At 41.3% G+C, this 17085-nt stretch overlaps 1 protein-coding gene across 1 annotated transcript; it reads right to left on the reverse strand.

Moving 5' to 3' along the window:
• Positions 1-18: 18 nt before the first annotated feature.
• On the reverse strand, positions 19-15733 carry LOC108890756 (adenylate cyclase type 4-like). Its single transcript, XM_018687752.2, is given in 28 exon segments — positions 19-1507; positions 1509-1586; positions 1966-2090; positions 2362-2476; positions 2646-2747; positions 2847-2993; positions 3337-3495; positions 3610-3694; positions 4557-4732; positions 5464-5541; positions 5683-5820; positions 5905-5989; positions 6074-6171; positions 6292-6355; positions 6459-6512; positions 6633-6664; positions 6874-6996; positions 6998-7051; positions 7159-7318; positions 7415-7573; positions 8290-8417; positions 8544-8655; positions 9158-9312; positions 9832-9981; positions 10455-10616; positions 10703-10900; positions 12361-13621; positions 15436-15733. Coding segments are annotated over 27 exon segments (3912 nt in total). The 5' UTR covers positions 13279-13621; positions 15436-15733; the 3' UTR covers positions 19-1450.
• Between the last annotated feature and the right edge of the window lie 1352 nt (positions 15734-17085).

Below are 17085 nucleotides of genomic sequence, written 5' to 3' on the forward strand. Positions count from 1 at the left end.
TACAAACAAACACATGGCTGGTTTTATTTTATTTTTATTAGTTTATAAATAAAAATAAAATAGAAAAATATTTCCCTTTCTCTGAACAACTCTGTGCATTCATGCTTCACATCATCCCTCATATATATAATATTTAAAAAGAAAGGAGACATATTGTGTGTGCAATATCAGTTTGTGATACAGAACTCCCTTTGAAAATACAACAAATTAAAAAGTGCATTGTCAAATGTGCATTATCTGACGCTTCATGGCGCAACACATCATTACGCCTCGATGTAGAAGTGTTACAACATCACTAAAGTCAGTTTTGGGCAGTAGTGGATAAGGAAATCATACTTTAAATCTACATGGTTGCAGTAAACAACTGACCAGTGGTTCCCAACCCTTCCCAAAGCTACCTCTACTTAGACATGTTGCTTGGTTTGAAAACATTATACTCTGAGTGAATTTCCCCTCCCATATTGGGTCATTTGAATCATTTTCACTGGGTTTAGTAGGAAAAACTATCCAGAATTTCACAATAAAAGCACAGCTTGAAGTCTTTAAACAAATTTCTTTCCCATGCTGTGAATTGTCTCATGACCCCTTGGAGGTTGGGAACTAGCGGAAAAGACCAGTCAGTGTCACAGAACCATTTCAGGTACACAAAATGTCTGCCCCATGTTTTTCCTACATTTAAAGACACTGAATATTTTGTACCAACATACTCTAATTCTGACTAAAATCTGAGCTAAAACCTACATGCTTTTTTGCAAGTTAGTGAAAACAGAATGGAGTGAAAGTAATTGTAAATAATATAAGAACTTCTGTAAACAGCAGTTATTTCTGCTTATGTGATGCCTATGTCAGCTACTTCATAAAACAACAGTAATCTTTGGTACATCTAAGATTGATACCTTATTTTTTCCAATAAAAGAATAATATTCATTAACATTGTGTGTGATTCAGCCATGTTATGTGCCAAAAAAGCATCACTCATGTTACATGCTTTCAAAATAAAACAGTAAAAAGTGTATGATGTGGACTCAACCCACATAATCCAGATACAGTACGGATGCAGATACAGTAAGCAACATGGCCGGCCACTGAAGGGTCCATGAGTAGAAAGCTCTCTTGCTTTCAGTTGCCAACTGTAGTCTTCATTGAACCGGTCAGGAGGATTTTATTTAGTGTCTCATCCGGAAGACAAAGGCAGCTCCTTGGTAGATGTAAACGCTGAACAGGTGGTGACCTGCGTCGCTACATCTCCAGCAACAAGTCAGTGCAGGTGCTTGCACGTGGTTACAGACATGGGTGAACACACAGTCGTGTTTTCAAGTCACTGCTACTGATTGTGTTGTTCACCTCTGTGGGGGACCAGGACCCATTAAAAAACCCAGTTATTAGCATTTGCAGCTAATGTTTGGACTCAGATCTGAGTGATAAGTTTATCAGTGTTTGACTGTGGAGGTCAGAACTGAGGAGACGATTGGTCCGTGTTAATAAAATAGGTGGTGAGCTCCCCTTTTGCCCTTGACGTTGACTACTCCCCTGAGGGTGACGCTGTATCCTACGCTCTGGACCACCTGGGCCGTCTCCTCCGTCACCTGAGACCAGAGAGAAACTGACAGTGAGAAAATAGCTAACTTTTCCTGTCACCAAGATAACTTCTTAATTTGGAGTATTTCTGTACAAAACTTAGCTACTGAGGTGCAACAATTTGAACGACCCTATTTTTTCCCCAGTCTTTTTAAAATTGTGTTCACTGCATTTACTGTACTAATCATTGTAATGTTCAGCTTATTTATGTAGGAAAAACTAAAAAAATATAAATCACAAGAACTTTAACCAGTTACTTCAGTTAAAGTGAAAAGCAGTTCCAATGAAAAGAACATTTTGAGAGATTCTTGCTTCTTTAATTTGATGTATTTGTTATTAAAACAGGATGCAGTATGAGTCTCATTATTTTTTATTTTCATCTCAGACCTGGATCTTGTCCAACACTCCTGTGCTGTCCATCCTGCTGGCCACGTTCACAGAGTTCCCCCAGATATCATACTGAGGTTTGTGAGCTCCAATCACCCCAGCGATCACTGGACCCTGGTTTATTCCTGCAAGGAAACGACAGGGAGGGACAAATCAGGGGAAAATACAAAGCAGTACTTCTTGAAACTCCTTCCTCAGAGGGATAATGACAGTCTAACAAGTAGAAAATACGTATTAGTGTGTTCTTTTTTTTCCAACATTGCGAATTCTAACAATTGATAATTAAAAAGTACATCCTCCGATAATCTGCAGTGAAGTAGGTCCAGATGTAAGAAAAAAGAAACAAGGCTTTTGTGATTCTGAAATCTCATCAGAATCGTTCTTCTGCAAACTCACCGATCCTGAGTTTGAAGCTGTTGAAAGAGTGTGTGTTGATCAGCTCCAGTTTGCCCATCAGAGCGATGGCAAACTCCACCATGGCGCGCACATGACTGAGGGACATGTCACATTTCTGTAGGGGGAGCCAGAGATCACGTTGTTCACTCAGGTCATCAAATAAAGCAGAGTGTGTTTAACAGGATCGTTTGCTGAGTGTTCCCCTTTTGAAATATCTAAACCACAACACTTTAATGTTAAGGCTGCATTTCAGGATGCTTTAAACAGGCTTAAATGTCACTAACCTTTCTTTCATCCCCTGGAGGAGTCAGGCCTGCAGCAGCCATGTACGTACTGCCGATTGTTTTGATTTTCTCCACTGATGAGAATTTGGGCTTGGAGAGGAGCTGCGTGACGAGAGACACACGAGAAGCAGCGTAAGACAAAATGTTCAGACCTGAGGATGCTCACGGCGACAGCGTGTAACAGCATCTTTTTCCTCATACCTCGTCAAAGTCTGCTATGATCTCGTTGAGGAAGCGCAGACACTCCAGGCCGTCCCTGTTGGCGCTGCTCTCGCTGTAAAACTCTTTGAACTGAGGCACCGAGGCGAACATCACACACACGCAGTCATATGACTGGCTGTACAGGTCCTGAGAGGAGTTTGTCAAAGTGAGGGACTCAGTTCCAAGAGATAACATGTGCTCCGTAAGTTCTGCCGCCAGAAGTTGACACAAGTCAAACCTGCTCAGCTAGTTGTTGTGAAGGAATATCTTAAAAAGTTTAACTGTATGATAATGCAAAAATAAACAACATATTCTCATATAGAAGCAGAAAAATCATATTTTAGTGTTAATTTCCTTTCTGAAAATGTCTCTATCCTCTCTACAGACATGCTTGCAAGTGTCATTATTTAAATCAATACACCCAGTCTTTTCATTTAGAGTAGATGTAGATGGGTGACGGTACAATCCTGCCTTGATTTGTTTTATTTACCTGGTTCCGAACAGTTTTCCCCATGAAGAAGCAGGCGACGTGGAGCGGCAGGACGTTCTGCAGGAGGAGCTTGTTGACGTTCTCCATGGTCTCCATCTCCTCTCGCTCCATCTGGAAACATCGGTCCAACAGGAAGTCTACACGACAACTAAGCTCATCCTAAGAGAAAAGAAAGAGTATATATATATATATATATATGTATATATGTGTGAAGGAATGTGATAAAATAAAATATAGAGGAAAAGACATTTAAACATTTATAAACACACACACCTGTCTGGCCAGTATGAGACACACGATATAAAAGATGACGAGCCAAACCCCGGACATGATTTGAGGGTCCTTCAGCACTCCTGGGCTGTAGCAAAACACATTCACATATTTAAAGTCTTACTCTCACATAATCTGGACTTCCCAAACTACCGTCACTCTGTCTTTCCTTCATTACACAATTCCCCAGACCAGAGTCCTGTATCCCACAGTGAATGAGCCCCCCCCCACACACACACACACACCAGGCAGACCTGTCTATAGAGAGCTCTTGAATAAATGATAGTGATCTGAAACTCCACACGAGGATTCACAATCTGGACTGTTGAGTGGCAGACAAAAAGACAGGACATTTGACACCTCGGCTTTGCGCGACAGACTGCGTGATGACTACAGAGCGGTGAATGAATGTGGAGGAGTGGAAAGTGAACTTTAGAAGGATTACAGAGAGTCTGTGCGACTCACATGCATCTTATTCAGCTTATTATCAATAATGAATACATACAGAATATTACCTACTGTACATCATGAGTACTTTCTTCCAAATGGCTGTACAGCACTGTGTTGTAACAGGGTGTCTATATCCCAAAATACGTTTTTAACAACTGAACAATAGCTTCAGTTTTCTAAACTGATGTTTTCTTTTTTATATTAATGCTGTTTCTGTTTTGTAAATCACCCTAAACCCAAAGATATTATCTTTACAATGAACCAAATCCCCAAATTTGAGAAGCTGGAACCAGTCATTTCTGGATTTTTTTTTCCTGAGGAAAATAATTTAAATAATCGACCACTTTCAAAAATGGTAGCAGCACCTTATTGTTTAGCAGAGAGCTTGGATTTAACTCTGCAGTGAAAATCAGCAAAGCATTTCCAAATATCAGATATCTGCTCCATTTGAATCTTCAAAATGACGCCCAGGTGCATGAAACTACACTGAACCCACTTACTTTGTATCGTTGTAAAGCAGGTCGATGAGGCAGTAGGAGCGTGGGGCGTAAACATGGAGGAAGAGCGCCAGGTAAACCACCACGGCCAAGGTGAGCAGCAGCGCTTTCACCGACATGCACGTCCTGACGAACACGATCACTCCCAGCATGGCCAGCAGGCAGCAGTACAGGTAGTACTGGAAGTTTGAGGAGACATTTAGATGGGAGGTGAAAAATGTGGGTTATGACAGGATGAATGACAGGTTAAGGTTGATGTCATAGCTTGGACTAAACCATGAAGAGCTCATTGAAAACCTTTCTTTGGGTTATGAGCTACATTATTGAAGGTCAAGAAAACATTGTGCTTCATTTCTTCTTTATAAATGAAGGAAGAATGAAAGCCCTTCTGATGTTAATCTACAGCTGAGCCTCTGTAGCTGCCTGGAAAAACTGACGTATTCATCTAAAGGCCACCTACAGACATTCTACACTCCCTGCATTACCTGTAAACTATGTTACCCAACCCACAGCGCACTGTCGATTAAGAAACCATAAGAGTATAAAGAACAAATGAACTATCCACTTTTTTTGGTTTTATTCTTGGTTATTTTTACCTGACTAATAAGCAAAAAAGTGACATTTTATTACAGGTTTTAGAATAGAGTTATGTAGCTGTGGAAAGAGTAGCTGATGTTTTAGCAAAAGACTGAACAAGTACTGTGTTATGTTCATTCAGTAAAAATAAAACTGTTTGCCTGATTTATCAGCAATATTAAAGACCAAGCAGTGATAACAGAGCTGGAACTAAAGAAAAAGTAGAAAACATAATAAAGAAAGAACGACTATACTTTTCCATAGGAATTATAATACACTCAACAAAGAATCATGGGTAGAAAACTTGGTGAAATGCTCCTTTAGAGGTACTCACGGGCACAGTGTAGAGTTTGAAACCCTCCAGCTCTGTCGTGTTCGCAATAGCGGTGCAGTTGTTTCCTGGCAGGAAGAACTGAAATGAAAAGTAACGTGGTTGAAGAAGAAAAGACAAATTGAAAGATACAATTTAAATTAAATGCAAATTTATGAATGACAGGAAACAAAAGAAAGACAAAAGGGAGATGATGAGAAAATAGGTGAGGAAGGAGCTTACAAAGTTGAGGATTGCCATGAGCAGGGTGACGAGCACGCAGAGCGTGACCACGAACAGTCGCAGTGCCGCCCTGGTGGCGATGCCGCGGGACAGTCCTGATATCCACTGGACACCCACAGGCATCTTGGAGCGCCACTTCTGAAAACAGAAAAACATCCAAACATGCATTTAATACTAAAGTTCTGAGGTGCTACCACAAACACACCACCAGTGTTTGTTTACCTCCAAGTATCCGGTGAAAGTGATGGACAGAAGCAGCACGAGCACAGGGAAGGTCGCACCGTAGGACACCGCCATCTCAAAGTTCCTGGGAGGAGAAGTTGGTGAGTATGAACAGGTACAACACTGAAATGTTGCTGCATCTATGAATGTGACTGAAAGCGCCACTCACTTTTCAGAGACAAGCATCTGGACGGCGAAAAGAGTAACGAAGATCAAAGCTAAGCAGCTCATTGACTGGTGTAAACCTGTCACCTCTGAGAGGCGGAACTGGGATGCAAACACATAGATATAAAGCATCAGGTACAAAAACACACCATAAATCACACTTGTACTTGCTTGTTTATGCGTGTAGAAGCACAATGCTCTGAACCAGAGAAGGAAACCTACCTGTTTCTCCAGGCTGAGGTCATTAAACAGCAGAGTCAAACAGTTGAGCTTCTTTGCTCTTCTCCTGAGTGACAAAATAAAAGAATAATGGCTACAGATCAGGAAACAATGAGAGATGGTTAAAAAAAACAAACACAATTTAAAACAGAATTTACATGAAAACTTACCCTGCAGTTTCTATTGTGTCCAGGGATCCCCGCACACTATTATCCACAACCAAACTGGGATAAAACAAGAACACATTAGTCACAGATTTATCCAAAACAGTGTACATGTCGTTTAAGTTAACAATGCTAGTGTATTTGGCATATTTCTTCTGATGTAATTTACATATATCTTACCAGGAGGTGTTGTTCTGACATGGTGGTCTTTCCTGAAGCAAACATACACAGATATCAACATGACCAAACATCACCTTTTTTAAATATTCACTAAAGGGTTAATGATCAAACACAGGTGAGAGACAAAGAACTAGAGGTGGTGTGTAATATTTGCTAAAGGAATACTGAATATAATTAAGTCGATTGTGTCCATTCATATTCACTTTCACTTGTGGGGAGAAACTGAGCAACAAATACATACCAGAGTAAGCTGTGACTGGTTCGTGACAGCACTGATGGGGATGATCGTCTTCTTGGTGGGTTTGGCTTTGGGGTTGCTCAGGTCAGCGAAGGGGTGAATGGTCTGCCAGGACTGCAGGTACTGGAGACATCCGGACTGACGCCCGCTGCCTGGTCTCGCCTGAGGCAAGACTGTTTGCCTGGAATTAAGATATTATTTTACTTTTTCCCACTTGGAAACAGTCAGTCTTGAATCTTGAAAAATCTTGACAATAGACTACAATAAATATTCTTCACATGCACACACCAGTTTAGGCCTCCTTGAGACACTGTCTGGCTTGTGGGGGTCAATCACCAGGTAGGTTTTTCTTCCCTTGAGAAGAGCATCCCGACTCCCCCCGTCCCCTTCCTCCACTTGGTACGCTCCGTTCAAATGCTGCAGAGTCTCCTCTGTGATGTGGACTCGTCTATCAATATTAATAATGATAATAAAATACAGATAAAAAATCTTTTATGCCAGCTTATTCGATTTTTATTGACTTGAATCAGATTTAAAGACTGACCCAGGAAGACCTCCAGACTCCATGTGGTTGGCTAACGTCACATCATGTGACCACACGTCGTACTGCCACTTCTGCAAGCCGATCACACCAGAGAGCACGTTGCCTGTGTGAACGCCAACCCGCATGCTGATCTCCACACCTGTTGCCTCACGCAGTTTACTACAAGGAGACAAATTGAATTTTGTATGCAGAGTTGTAAAACGTGAGAAATATATTCATGTATGAATGTATAACAAGTTCAAATCTGTCTTTTCATTTTGATTTTAAAGTAAAATTGCTCTTAAAATTTTTGTACTTAACATCTATTACTATGAAGCCACCTATAATTAAACTGTTTCACACTGTTCTCAGTGTCCAAGAGAGTCCAGTTAAGGTTCAGTCAAATGTAAGATTAAAAGTGAAACACTGAAACACGTAGAGGATTATAATTCATGCACAAAATATGTTTCTGTTTCACCTGCTTGTATTTCAAATAATAGAAATCTGTTTTAAATTCCATAAAACAGAGCACTAAACCCCTGTTTAATGCAACAAAAAGCCAAGAGAACCAAATGTACAAATGCGATAAATGTGCTCTTCCTAATTCTGTAACTGTGTGCTCAGCTATAATATACACTGTGGTTTCAGCTGCCTTTAGCCCCATGAGGAAGTTATACAGTGTACAGTAAAATCAGATGCAAATAAAGAGCACAGAGTAGCTTTTATTCCTGTAACTGGAAAAACAGACGTCAGGCAGGAGGCCCCTCGTCACAAAAGACGACAAAGACGGACAGCACAACACAAATTGAGACAGATAAGGTTTTATTCCACACTACAAAGGACAGAGATGACAGATTACAGACTACAGCAGACGTCTTGACCTCAAGTAGACTGACCTGATGGCAGTGCACATGTCCAGCCCCATCTGAACACAGTTCCTAGCGTGGGTGGGAATGGGGTCAGGCAGACCAGATACACAATAGTAGCAGTCACCCAGGATCTTAATGCGAAGACATCCATTCTTCTAAAGATAGAAACGAAAACGAGAGGGTAAGAGGAGTCAAGACACAGAGTTCAGAACCAACACAAAACTCCTCTTTGTGAAGAAATTAAGGTTTTATTTTGGGCTAGACGCTCAGGGTATTTCTACCTTGGCTATGTCGTCGAATCTGCCAAAGAGCTTGTTGAGCACAGCGACCAGCTCCTCTGGAGAGCAGGTACTCGCCAGCTTTGTGAAGCCCACGATGTCCGCATACAGGATGCTACACAAAAACCCACACAGATTAGGCAAAAATATGAGGCACAAATATGTCATATATAACAATGGCATTACTCTGATTTATCTGCACAGTCACAGCTTAGAGATCTACAGCAGCACATAATTACAAGAGGTACCAGATATTTCTAGGTAACTTTTTGTCATTTGTTTATCTTTTACAACTGATGTTACAGGTGAATGAAACAGTATTTCTCTGTCATACACCTGATCAGTGAACAGAGCTGTAAAACCAAACTATGGCAAATACTGACAAACACACTTGCTTGTGTATTTATGTGGTAAATTAATCGTTAATAGAAACATAGCTTGAATAAAATACTACTAGGATAAGATGAGGCCTGTGTTTTTTTCCTGTTAAACCTGAAAACAAAACAATGTATGTACCACTTCAGGTATGGAGGAGGAAGTGAAGCTATAGTAAGAAGAGAGAGGATCTTGTGAGAGAGTGCATCGCTGTAATAAATGAAACGTGATGTGATCGTCACCTGACGTCTTTGTGCTGCCGTATGTAGAGGCTGTGGAAGTTGTGGAAGTTGGATTCATTCTCCTTATCGCCCTTCGGCTTGGACAGCCTCTTTATCACCTCCGTTTTCAGCTCCATGGCGATGTAGCGTGGCAACACCGACAAGAGGAGCTGCTCCTGTTGCCGAGGAAACAACGCAGGATACGAGGAGGTTAAAATGTGAGCGGAGAAGGTGGGTGATGAAGTTTCTGAGACCTCATTCAGTGGGACTCTGTCTTACAGAGGCGACAGTCTGTTCATAAAAGCTGTAAAGGAAACAGCCAGCCAATATAGCCTCCTCGAAGTGACGCCACGTTTACTCAGTGGATCACGTTTCATCTATTTGTTTACTTTCTGTGAACAAGTGTCCGTTCGGGTTTACCTATTCTATTGCTGCTGGGCTTCAGAGAAGTGAATGATTAATCTATTGACCTAATAGGCAGAAAAGCATACAGTAACCAACCTGGGCTGTCCAGGTAAAGAGGCCTTTAATGAGAGCAATTACACTTAATGATTTTAAACTGAAACAAGAAGAGAACTAGATTGGTTCCACTTGATTAGATGATATTATAAAGAATGGAGCTTTAAAAATAAAGTCTCAGCAAAACAGTTATTATCTCTTTAACTGAAGGGATACGCTGAGATTAGAGTTTTAACCTGCTGATATTTCCTTATTTCCTTCTGGGAACGGATGGCGCTGAACTCCTCTCTCTTCTGATTGGATAGCCTGAGATCGTGCTCCGTCGTCCACAGGTGGAAAATCCCGACGCAGTTCACGCACACGAAGAGGACCGCGTTCGCCACCAGCTGAGGGAGAGAGAAACATAGATACTTTCTCAGTTATCCTCTTGTTCTGCGAGCACAGTGAGAGAATTCAGTAGCAGCTGAACCAGTTTTGTGATGCGTCGATCAGTAAAGAAGAGTTGGAAAAGTTGAACATTATTAGTGTATTTTATTACCAACTAAAAACCACAGTCTCTTATTAACAAAGACTAATAACAGGTCTAGGTTTAGGACTTCACTGTAAAAAAAACTGGGTTGTGCAGATCATTTGCATTTTTCCCAGAGAAACTATAAACGCTGCTCGTCACAAACCACAAGACAGTATTGAGCAGATCCACCCTCTCTTCACATGAATATATCATTGGTGATATTTGGCTACATTTACATGTGTAGCTTTACTATGTTCAACAATAAGACACTTTATTTAAAAACAGAGGATGAAGCTAAAAAGAAAAAAGAATTAAGTGAGAAGTATGTGAGCACAGCCAAGTCCTCACCTGCACAGCCAGGTCCGGGGTCTCTGGGCTCGTAACAGGGACGTAGACGCTGATGATGATGATGTGTGAAAGGCTGGTCCCAATCCCAACCATGAGAGCCCAGGCCAGAGACAGAGGCAGCACCGTGTAGACACTTAGAGAGAGGAAGAGGAAGAACGCTACCTGAGAAAGACAGAAGAAGAACGACGCAGAGAGTTAGAGGTTAGCAAAACACATCATTTCTCTCTCTCTGTTCGCTTCCTTCTCACCTGTTCCCATGTAGTGACGGGTCCTCCGGTGAAGATGAAAACTATGGCGGTGATGTACAGCGTCCCCCAGACGAAGAGGGCCAGGGCTCCTCCGCAGCGCCTCACCGTGGCCAGCCAGGGCAGACAGACGAGCAGGACGGCGCTCAGGCAGAGGACGATGCACACCACTGCCAGAGCGCCAACATGGACGCTGATGTTCTGTGCAGAGACGGGATGAGAAAAGTCATCGTAAAAACCTGCTAATCAAACCCTAGAAGACATTTCTTTAGCAGACAAAACAGCTGGGAGATGGCACCAGTCCTGCTCTGACTCAGGTGTTCACTACATCCACCTGTCTGCTCCACACCACGGACCAAAATTAAAATGTCTTTATTCATCAGACATGAAAGCCAGGCTGAGCTTTAAACTGCTGGTGCAATGTTTTTAATCTGCTCCTGCCATGTGAAGTGAAGGTAATTTAATTTAATCAGAGTTCCTTTGACTTCAGTGTTTAAGGTTTCACTTTTCCAGACACCAGATTATTAGTGAGTCCAACAACTGAGTTTGTGTCACATATACTGTAAAACAGCTAATGTCCCATCTGAATGAGCCATATAATCTGGGTTTAATTAAATAACCGTGAACATACTTAATAATAGCACAAAACACTGGCAGTTTAAAGACTGAGCACAAAACATTTCATCAATCGATTAATCATTTAGACTATAAATTGTAATGAAATATTGATACCTGTTGAAATTGTTTGTTTTATTCAATCAAATGTTCAAAACCAAAACATTTTACAATCAGATGTGACAAAAAAAGCACCAGATACTCGCAACTTAAACAGATTGAACCAGGGAATCGACTAAACTACAGCTGCACTTTTTGAGATGTCTGAAAACAAACAAGTGTGTGTTGCCTGGTGTTTGAAGATCGTGGAAGTATTTGTGCTGTGTGGTTTTGTCCAACATTGTTCCAGCAGAAGCAGCTTTTTCAGGTCAGTGGGGTCAACTTAACCTAACTTAAAGCATTATTTATATGTTGCAGGTGGATACACAAGATCTACATGTGTCCTGTTTTCCTGTGTGCAGTTGTTTGGTGGGAATAAGGAGTCATGTCAACTCTCTAACTGAGGCATGTGCAGAATGTTGTGGTGTTTTGGCAGAACAGGTTTAATACTTTAATTCCTTGTCTCCACTGAGGCTGGCTATAAAACTTCTTTTTAGCATACTGCTCAGGAAACAAACTGTACAGATACTTTAAATCTCTTTTGCTTCTTCCCTGGCACCTGACTCCAACAAAACACATCTGTCTCTTATAACACTACATGTTTTTCTCTTAGTTACATCATAATAAACAGAAAACTTTTTGGTTTTAGACTTTTGGCCGCAAAAACAAAACCTCTGAGGATGTCAATTTGGGCTTTGGGGGGACATTTTTAGTCATTTTTTTTGACATTTCATACACTTAACAATTCATAGATTAATTAAAAAATAATAATAGGGACCAAAATTATGTCTTTAAATCATTTCTTTGTCCAACAATCCAATTCAAAAATCTCTTTAAAATGACATAAAATGGAGAAAAGCAGCAGAAGAGTTTTCTGCTTTATAAATAACTATTACTTGATCATCAAAACCTATTGATATTTGACAGACAGACACTCTGTGTCTTACCCTTCCTGTGGTAGGAATGAGAACGATGATGGCCACACAGAAGGCCAAAGACAGCACCAGTCCAGACAGCATGGCCGGAGTCTCCTCCACACACTGCAGAAAAGCCCTGTGGATTGCCTGATAGCAGCAGCACACCCCGTCCTTCACGCTCCGCCTGGACCAGGTGCTTCGCCTGTCGTCCTCCTCATCCTCGTCGTCCCATCTGATGTCGATGCTGTCCCTCGGCTGGGCGTCGCTGGATGAAACATCTGTGAATACGGGCGAACTGTCGCTGAGCAAGTTTTCTGCTTTCAGTTTATCCATCCGGTCTGTTTCGGAATTGTCTCCGTTTTCATCCGGACTAGTTTTGGTGGTTTTGCTAGATTCAGGAGCGTCTAAACTGGGCTCTGAGAAATTGACCGAAGAGATATTGTTTGTCTTTTCAAACGAGCTTGGGTCGAGCTCAGATAACTCTCCATCACAAAGGTCGGTGCTGAAACTAGTGCTAGTGTAACCAGGGCTGGATTTTGTGCTGCTGTAGTCAGAGTCACTGCTTCCATTCGTTTGTGATGAGCCACTGTTGTCTGTTCCCCTCAACAAAGAATTGGCCTTGAGAGGCTCAGGGGCCTGTGCAGTTTTCACCACTCCCACCTCCACACAAACCTGGGATTCACTGAGTCCGGTCTCGTTCCCGTCAGTTGGACCTAAACTGACGTCACCCCTGTTTTTTGTGCTGTCACCTCCTTGCAAAATGTTAATGTCGCTGCTTTGTGCGGATTGTTTTATGCCATCTGTTGTTTGACTGAATTCGTCGAGCTCCAGGATATTGCCTCTGGTGATGCCCTCCCCGTGGCTAGAATCGACCACGATGTCCGGCACCTGTGACGCCTCTCCTCCCACCCCCCCCTTGACCTGAAAACCTTGTGACTCGTCTGGCATGGTGACCTGCCTGAGTGTGAGGGAACTCGCTGTCTATCGACTTGTCACTTTGTCTCTCCGTCAGCTTGTCTACATGATAAACAAAGCACTACAATATTCCTTATCTTTTCCAAATCTATCACAATCTGTGTGTCAGATTACATCAATTTAAACTAAAAAATCTGGCAATTTCCAGACATTTAATCTCATCAAGTTCTAAAATAGATATAATCAAAATAGATTATGATTATGTTGATGATGAAAATGGTTCTCTGAGGTTGCATAGATCCTTTAAGGTCCCAGTGATTGCTGATAAGGGATCTAAACCCACTTCATAATCTCCTGTGATGAGCGCTGATCCATACTGCATGGAAGAAGAAAAAAAAGAGATTACAATTAGAAAAAAACAGAGCCAAATCAGCACAGAACAACCATTGTTTTAGCACTGAACTGCTCGTGTGTGTCACGAGCAGAATCCAATAATGCGAGCATGGAAGTCGTACCTGCGCGTGGTTTTAATGCCATTTTAATGACAAACCTTTTCTAGTCATTTCTCCATTATGCAAAAAACTTGTTAGTCTAGCTGCAGGGCTCTTCCCCACTAACACACACAGACTCACTCAGGAACACATGTACACACTGCTCAGGTGTGTACTGGAATGTCATGTCGGTGACGCACCCAGTTCACATTAAAAACATTTTTTCCTGTCACCACCTACACTCAGTGGTTTTGCTCTGATCTGCCTCTCTTCTCGTTCCCTGTCATTTGACTCAGTTTATAACACAACTGTCCCCTATACAGCTCGACTACCTTCCTCATTCCCAGTCTGCGCCAATGTCACCATTAATTCCAGGATTAAAAATGATCATTTTAATCTGTCTCCTCTGCTACAGGTACATATCTGATTTGGTGGCAGAGTCACAGAGGGATTAAACAGTGATTCATCTGATTCATCCGTTCACCTTGATTGACCTGCCCTCATCCATTAAATAACAACAATCTGGTTTCTTTTAAACAATTTTACAAAGGAGGTACTGTGTCTTTTTAAGGTCACAACACTTGTGTGACAGTGTGTCGTAATGACAGTACATTTATTGTTCTTATTTGTGTGCATGGCTGTTCCACTGGTGTCCTTTTTCCCCTGTCTGCTGGTTTCACTACTCTGTTTTGGCCGTCTGTGAAACACTTTCCAAAATGAAAAGGGGTTTTCCACAAGTCAGACCTCTTTCTGGATCAAAATCACATAATTTCTAACTTGATGTAACTGTAACCAACATCTCCCCTTTCAAATATGGCTGCAACTCTGCCAATTATCTCTACAATTAATGATGTAACCTGTCTTATTTCCCTAGAAATAAGTTGGAAAATGCCCATCACAACCTCTCAGAGCTCAGAGCTTGTTCTGTTATGAGTAAAAAAAACATAAATTAACAAACAAAAGAGGTAAATTCTCATATTTGAGAGGGTGCAACCAGCTAATGTTTGATATTTTTGTATCTTTGTATGAAAAATGATCCTCTGCTGACTTACTAATAACTAAATAATCAGTTAAACTATGATTGTTTGGCTCAAATGTATTGAATATTACAATTCCATCCAGTTCTTAGTGATTCCAGAAATAAAATGTACTTTTCCTCCAACAGAGGTGTAAATAAAGTTATTCGTCTCATCAGGTGTCCAACCGTACATTCATAAATACAAACTTAAGCTACTGTAGCCTAGTCTCCAACGTCAAATATTGTATGTTAATGGGAAATTATGACAGATGTTTTCAGGGGGGAAAATGTTTAAACAAAGATATCTTTGAAATCTAGCTTTATCTGCAGTTGTAACCACGCTGTTTATGGGTGTAACGGATGATGGCAGCAGGTTAAAAGGCATTATATTTAAAGGTCTGGACACTTGAACCATCAGCTAGCTTAAACGAAATCATGGAGTAGTCTCTAATGACGAAAATGGTCAAATTATTACAAAAACTAGTTTAAAGTGCTAATCCTGTAAGACTAGCAATCTTGTATTGAATAGTGAAAATGTCCTGTATGATATGTTAACTTATTCTACTTTAATAAAAAAAAGTTCAAACTGTTAATTTATTGTGTAACAGGACAGAAAAACACCTTCAGAGGCAGCACGAAATGTAATTTAAAGGTCGTTACTGTGTCAGATAACAATCTTACCTCTTAGTTTTTAACGTCTCTTTTGCTAGTCTCCCCGTTTTAACGTTAGTCAGCTCACACACACGATAAAGGTTAATTTCCCTCTGCCTCTTTATCGCTCAACTTCCTCCGCCATCCTCAGGGAGCGTTCACAAACACTTCTGACCTTTAAAAGCGGGTAAAAAGTCAAATTAATCCGATCAAAATCGCTTTTTTCCAGCTCAAAAAGAAAAAAAAAAACACGGCCGTTGGAAAAGTCGGCGCCTGTTTCCACGCACGAGCGACTGTATGTGCCAGGTTCAGTCGCGAGGCAGGTGAGTGCGGGGGCGTGCGCACGCGGGAACGAGCGCGAGCCAGGGCGCTAGCTCTGGTGGTTCGGCTATGCAAACAGGAGGAGGTAAACAGAGATGACAGAGATGGAGAGGAGGGAGGACCAGGGACGGGTCAGGACATAATGGGCGACCGGGGAGAGACAGGTAAGAGCCCCCACAACCCCACCACCACCACCCCTCCAGTACTGGACCTCCAGACTGAAGAAGAGAGTTTCTTTAATGGTGGATTTGTGTCTTTGTGGTGGTTTTGTGGTGGTAATGCACCAGACATCACAGCTTCCACATTTACCACAAACTTTAATCAAACATACTCAACATGAACTGTTGCATGAACACTGGCAACTTCACAAGTCTATGAAAGATAAGGTAAATAATACATGCAGTGAATAGATAAGAAAGTTAACACACGTGATGAAATTAACAACTTCCTGGCGACAGTTTCTTTATTTCTCTATGTGCTTCTCCATCTTCTTTATTTATTTTTTCAAATCAAACATCTTTATTGGTCTGGTAATATTTCCCTATAGTGTCAAACAGGCAATTTTACAACCTCAGCAAACACACACACACAGAATGTACAATATACTGTGGTATGGATGGCACAGCTGCAGGTTTTATTGCTGGATGAGGCCCTTGTGTAGACCTCATGATGACCTGGGTGCTAAGCTAACTTTCTGTAGACTTTTGCACAGTTTGTAGACGTGAGAACACAAAATACATTCCGTTCTTTTCCTACATTTAATCAGCATTTACTATTTTAACCTCACTTGTGTTTTACTGTGGTGTGTGTATGTGTGTGCGTGTGTGTGTGTGTGTGTGTGTGTGTGGAGGTTTGTTCACTCTCAGTGCAAAACATCTATAAATACAATGAGACGCAGGACAAAAGGAATGATCTGGATATCACCCAATAAACAACAGAATGCCAAACAGAAACAACAACATTTCAATAAAAGGAAAACAAGCAGCTAAACAAAGCTGTCAGACATGTTGCCGTGTGCTTTCACTTCCCCTTCATTTCTGCCTTTCTAAATAATTAACACGCAACCAAAATGGATTTAAGTGGTAGTGAATTATGGCCAAAACACCTCCAAATTTCAGCAGCGCACCCACCGCAGATAGAATAAACATTTACTCTCTTTAGTGCAGCGACAACATATAAAAGGATGTTGACTGTGTAACTGAACTGAACACAGTGAAGAAATGTAAGTAGTAAGGCAAGCATCTTAGACGCAGTCAAAGCAGTACTTTGAAGCATGCAAAGACAATTTAGTCTCTCAGGTGGTTTATCTTTATTGTGACGAGCCAGGGATCTCTTTTATGTGCAGTCAATGAGCTGAAG

The sequence above is a fragment of the Lates calcarifer genome, linkage group LG14, assembly GCF_001640805.2.
Source record: "Lates calcarifer isolate ASB-BC8 linkage group LG14, TLL_Latcal_v3, whole genome shotgun sequence".
NCBI classification, from domain to species: domain Eukaryota; kingdom Metazoa; phylum Chordata; class Actinopteri; family Centropomidae; genus Lates; species Lates calcarifer.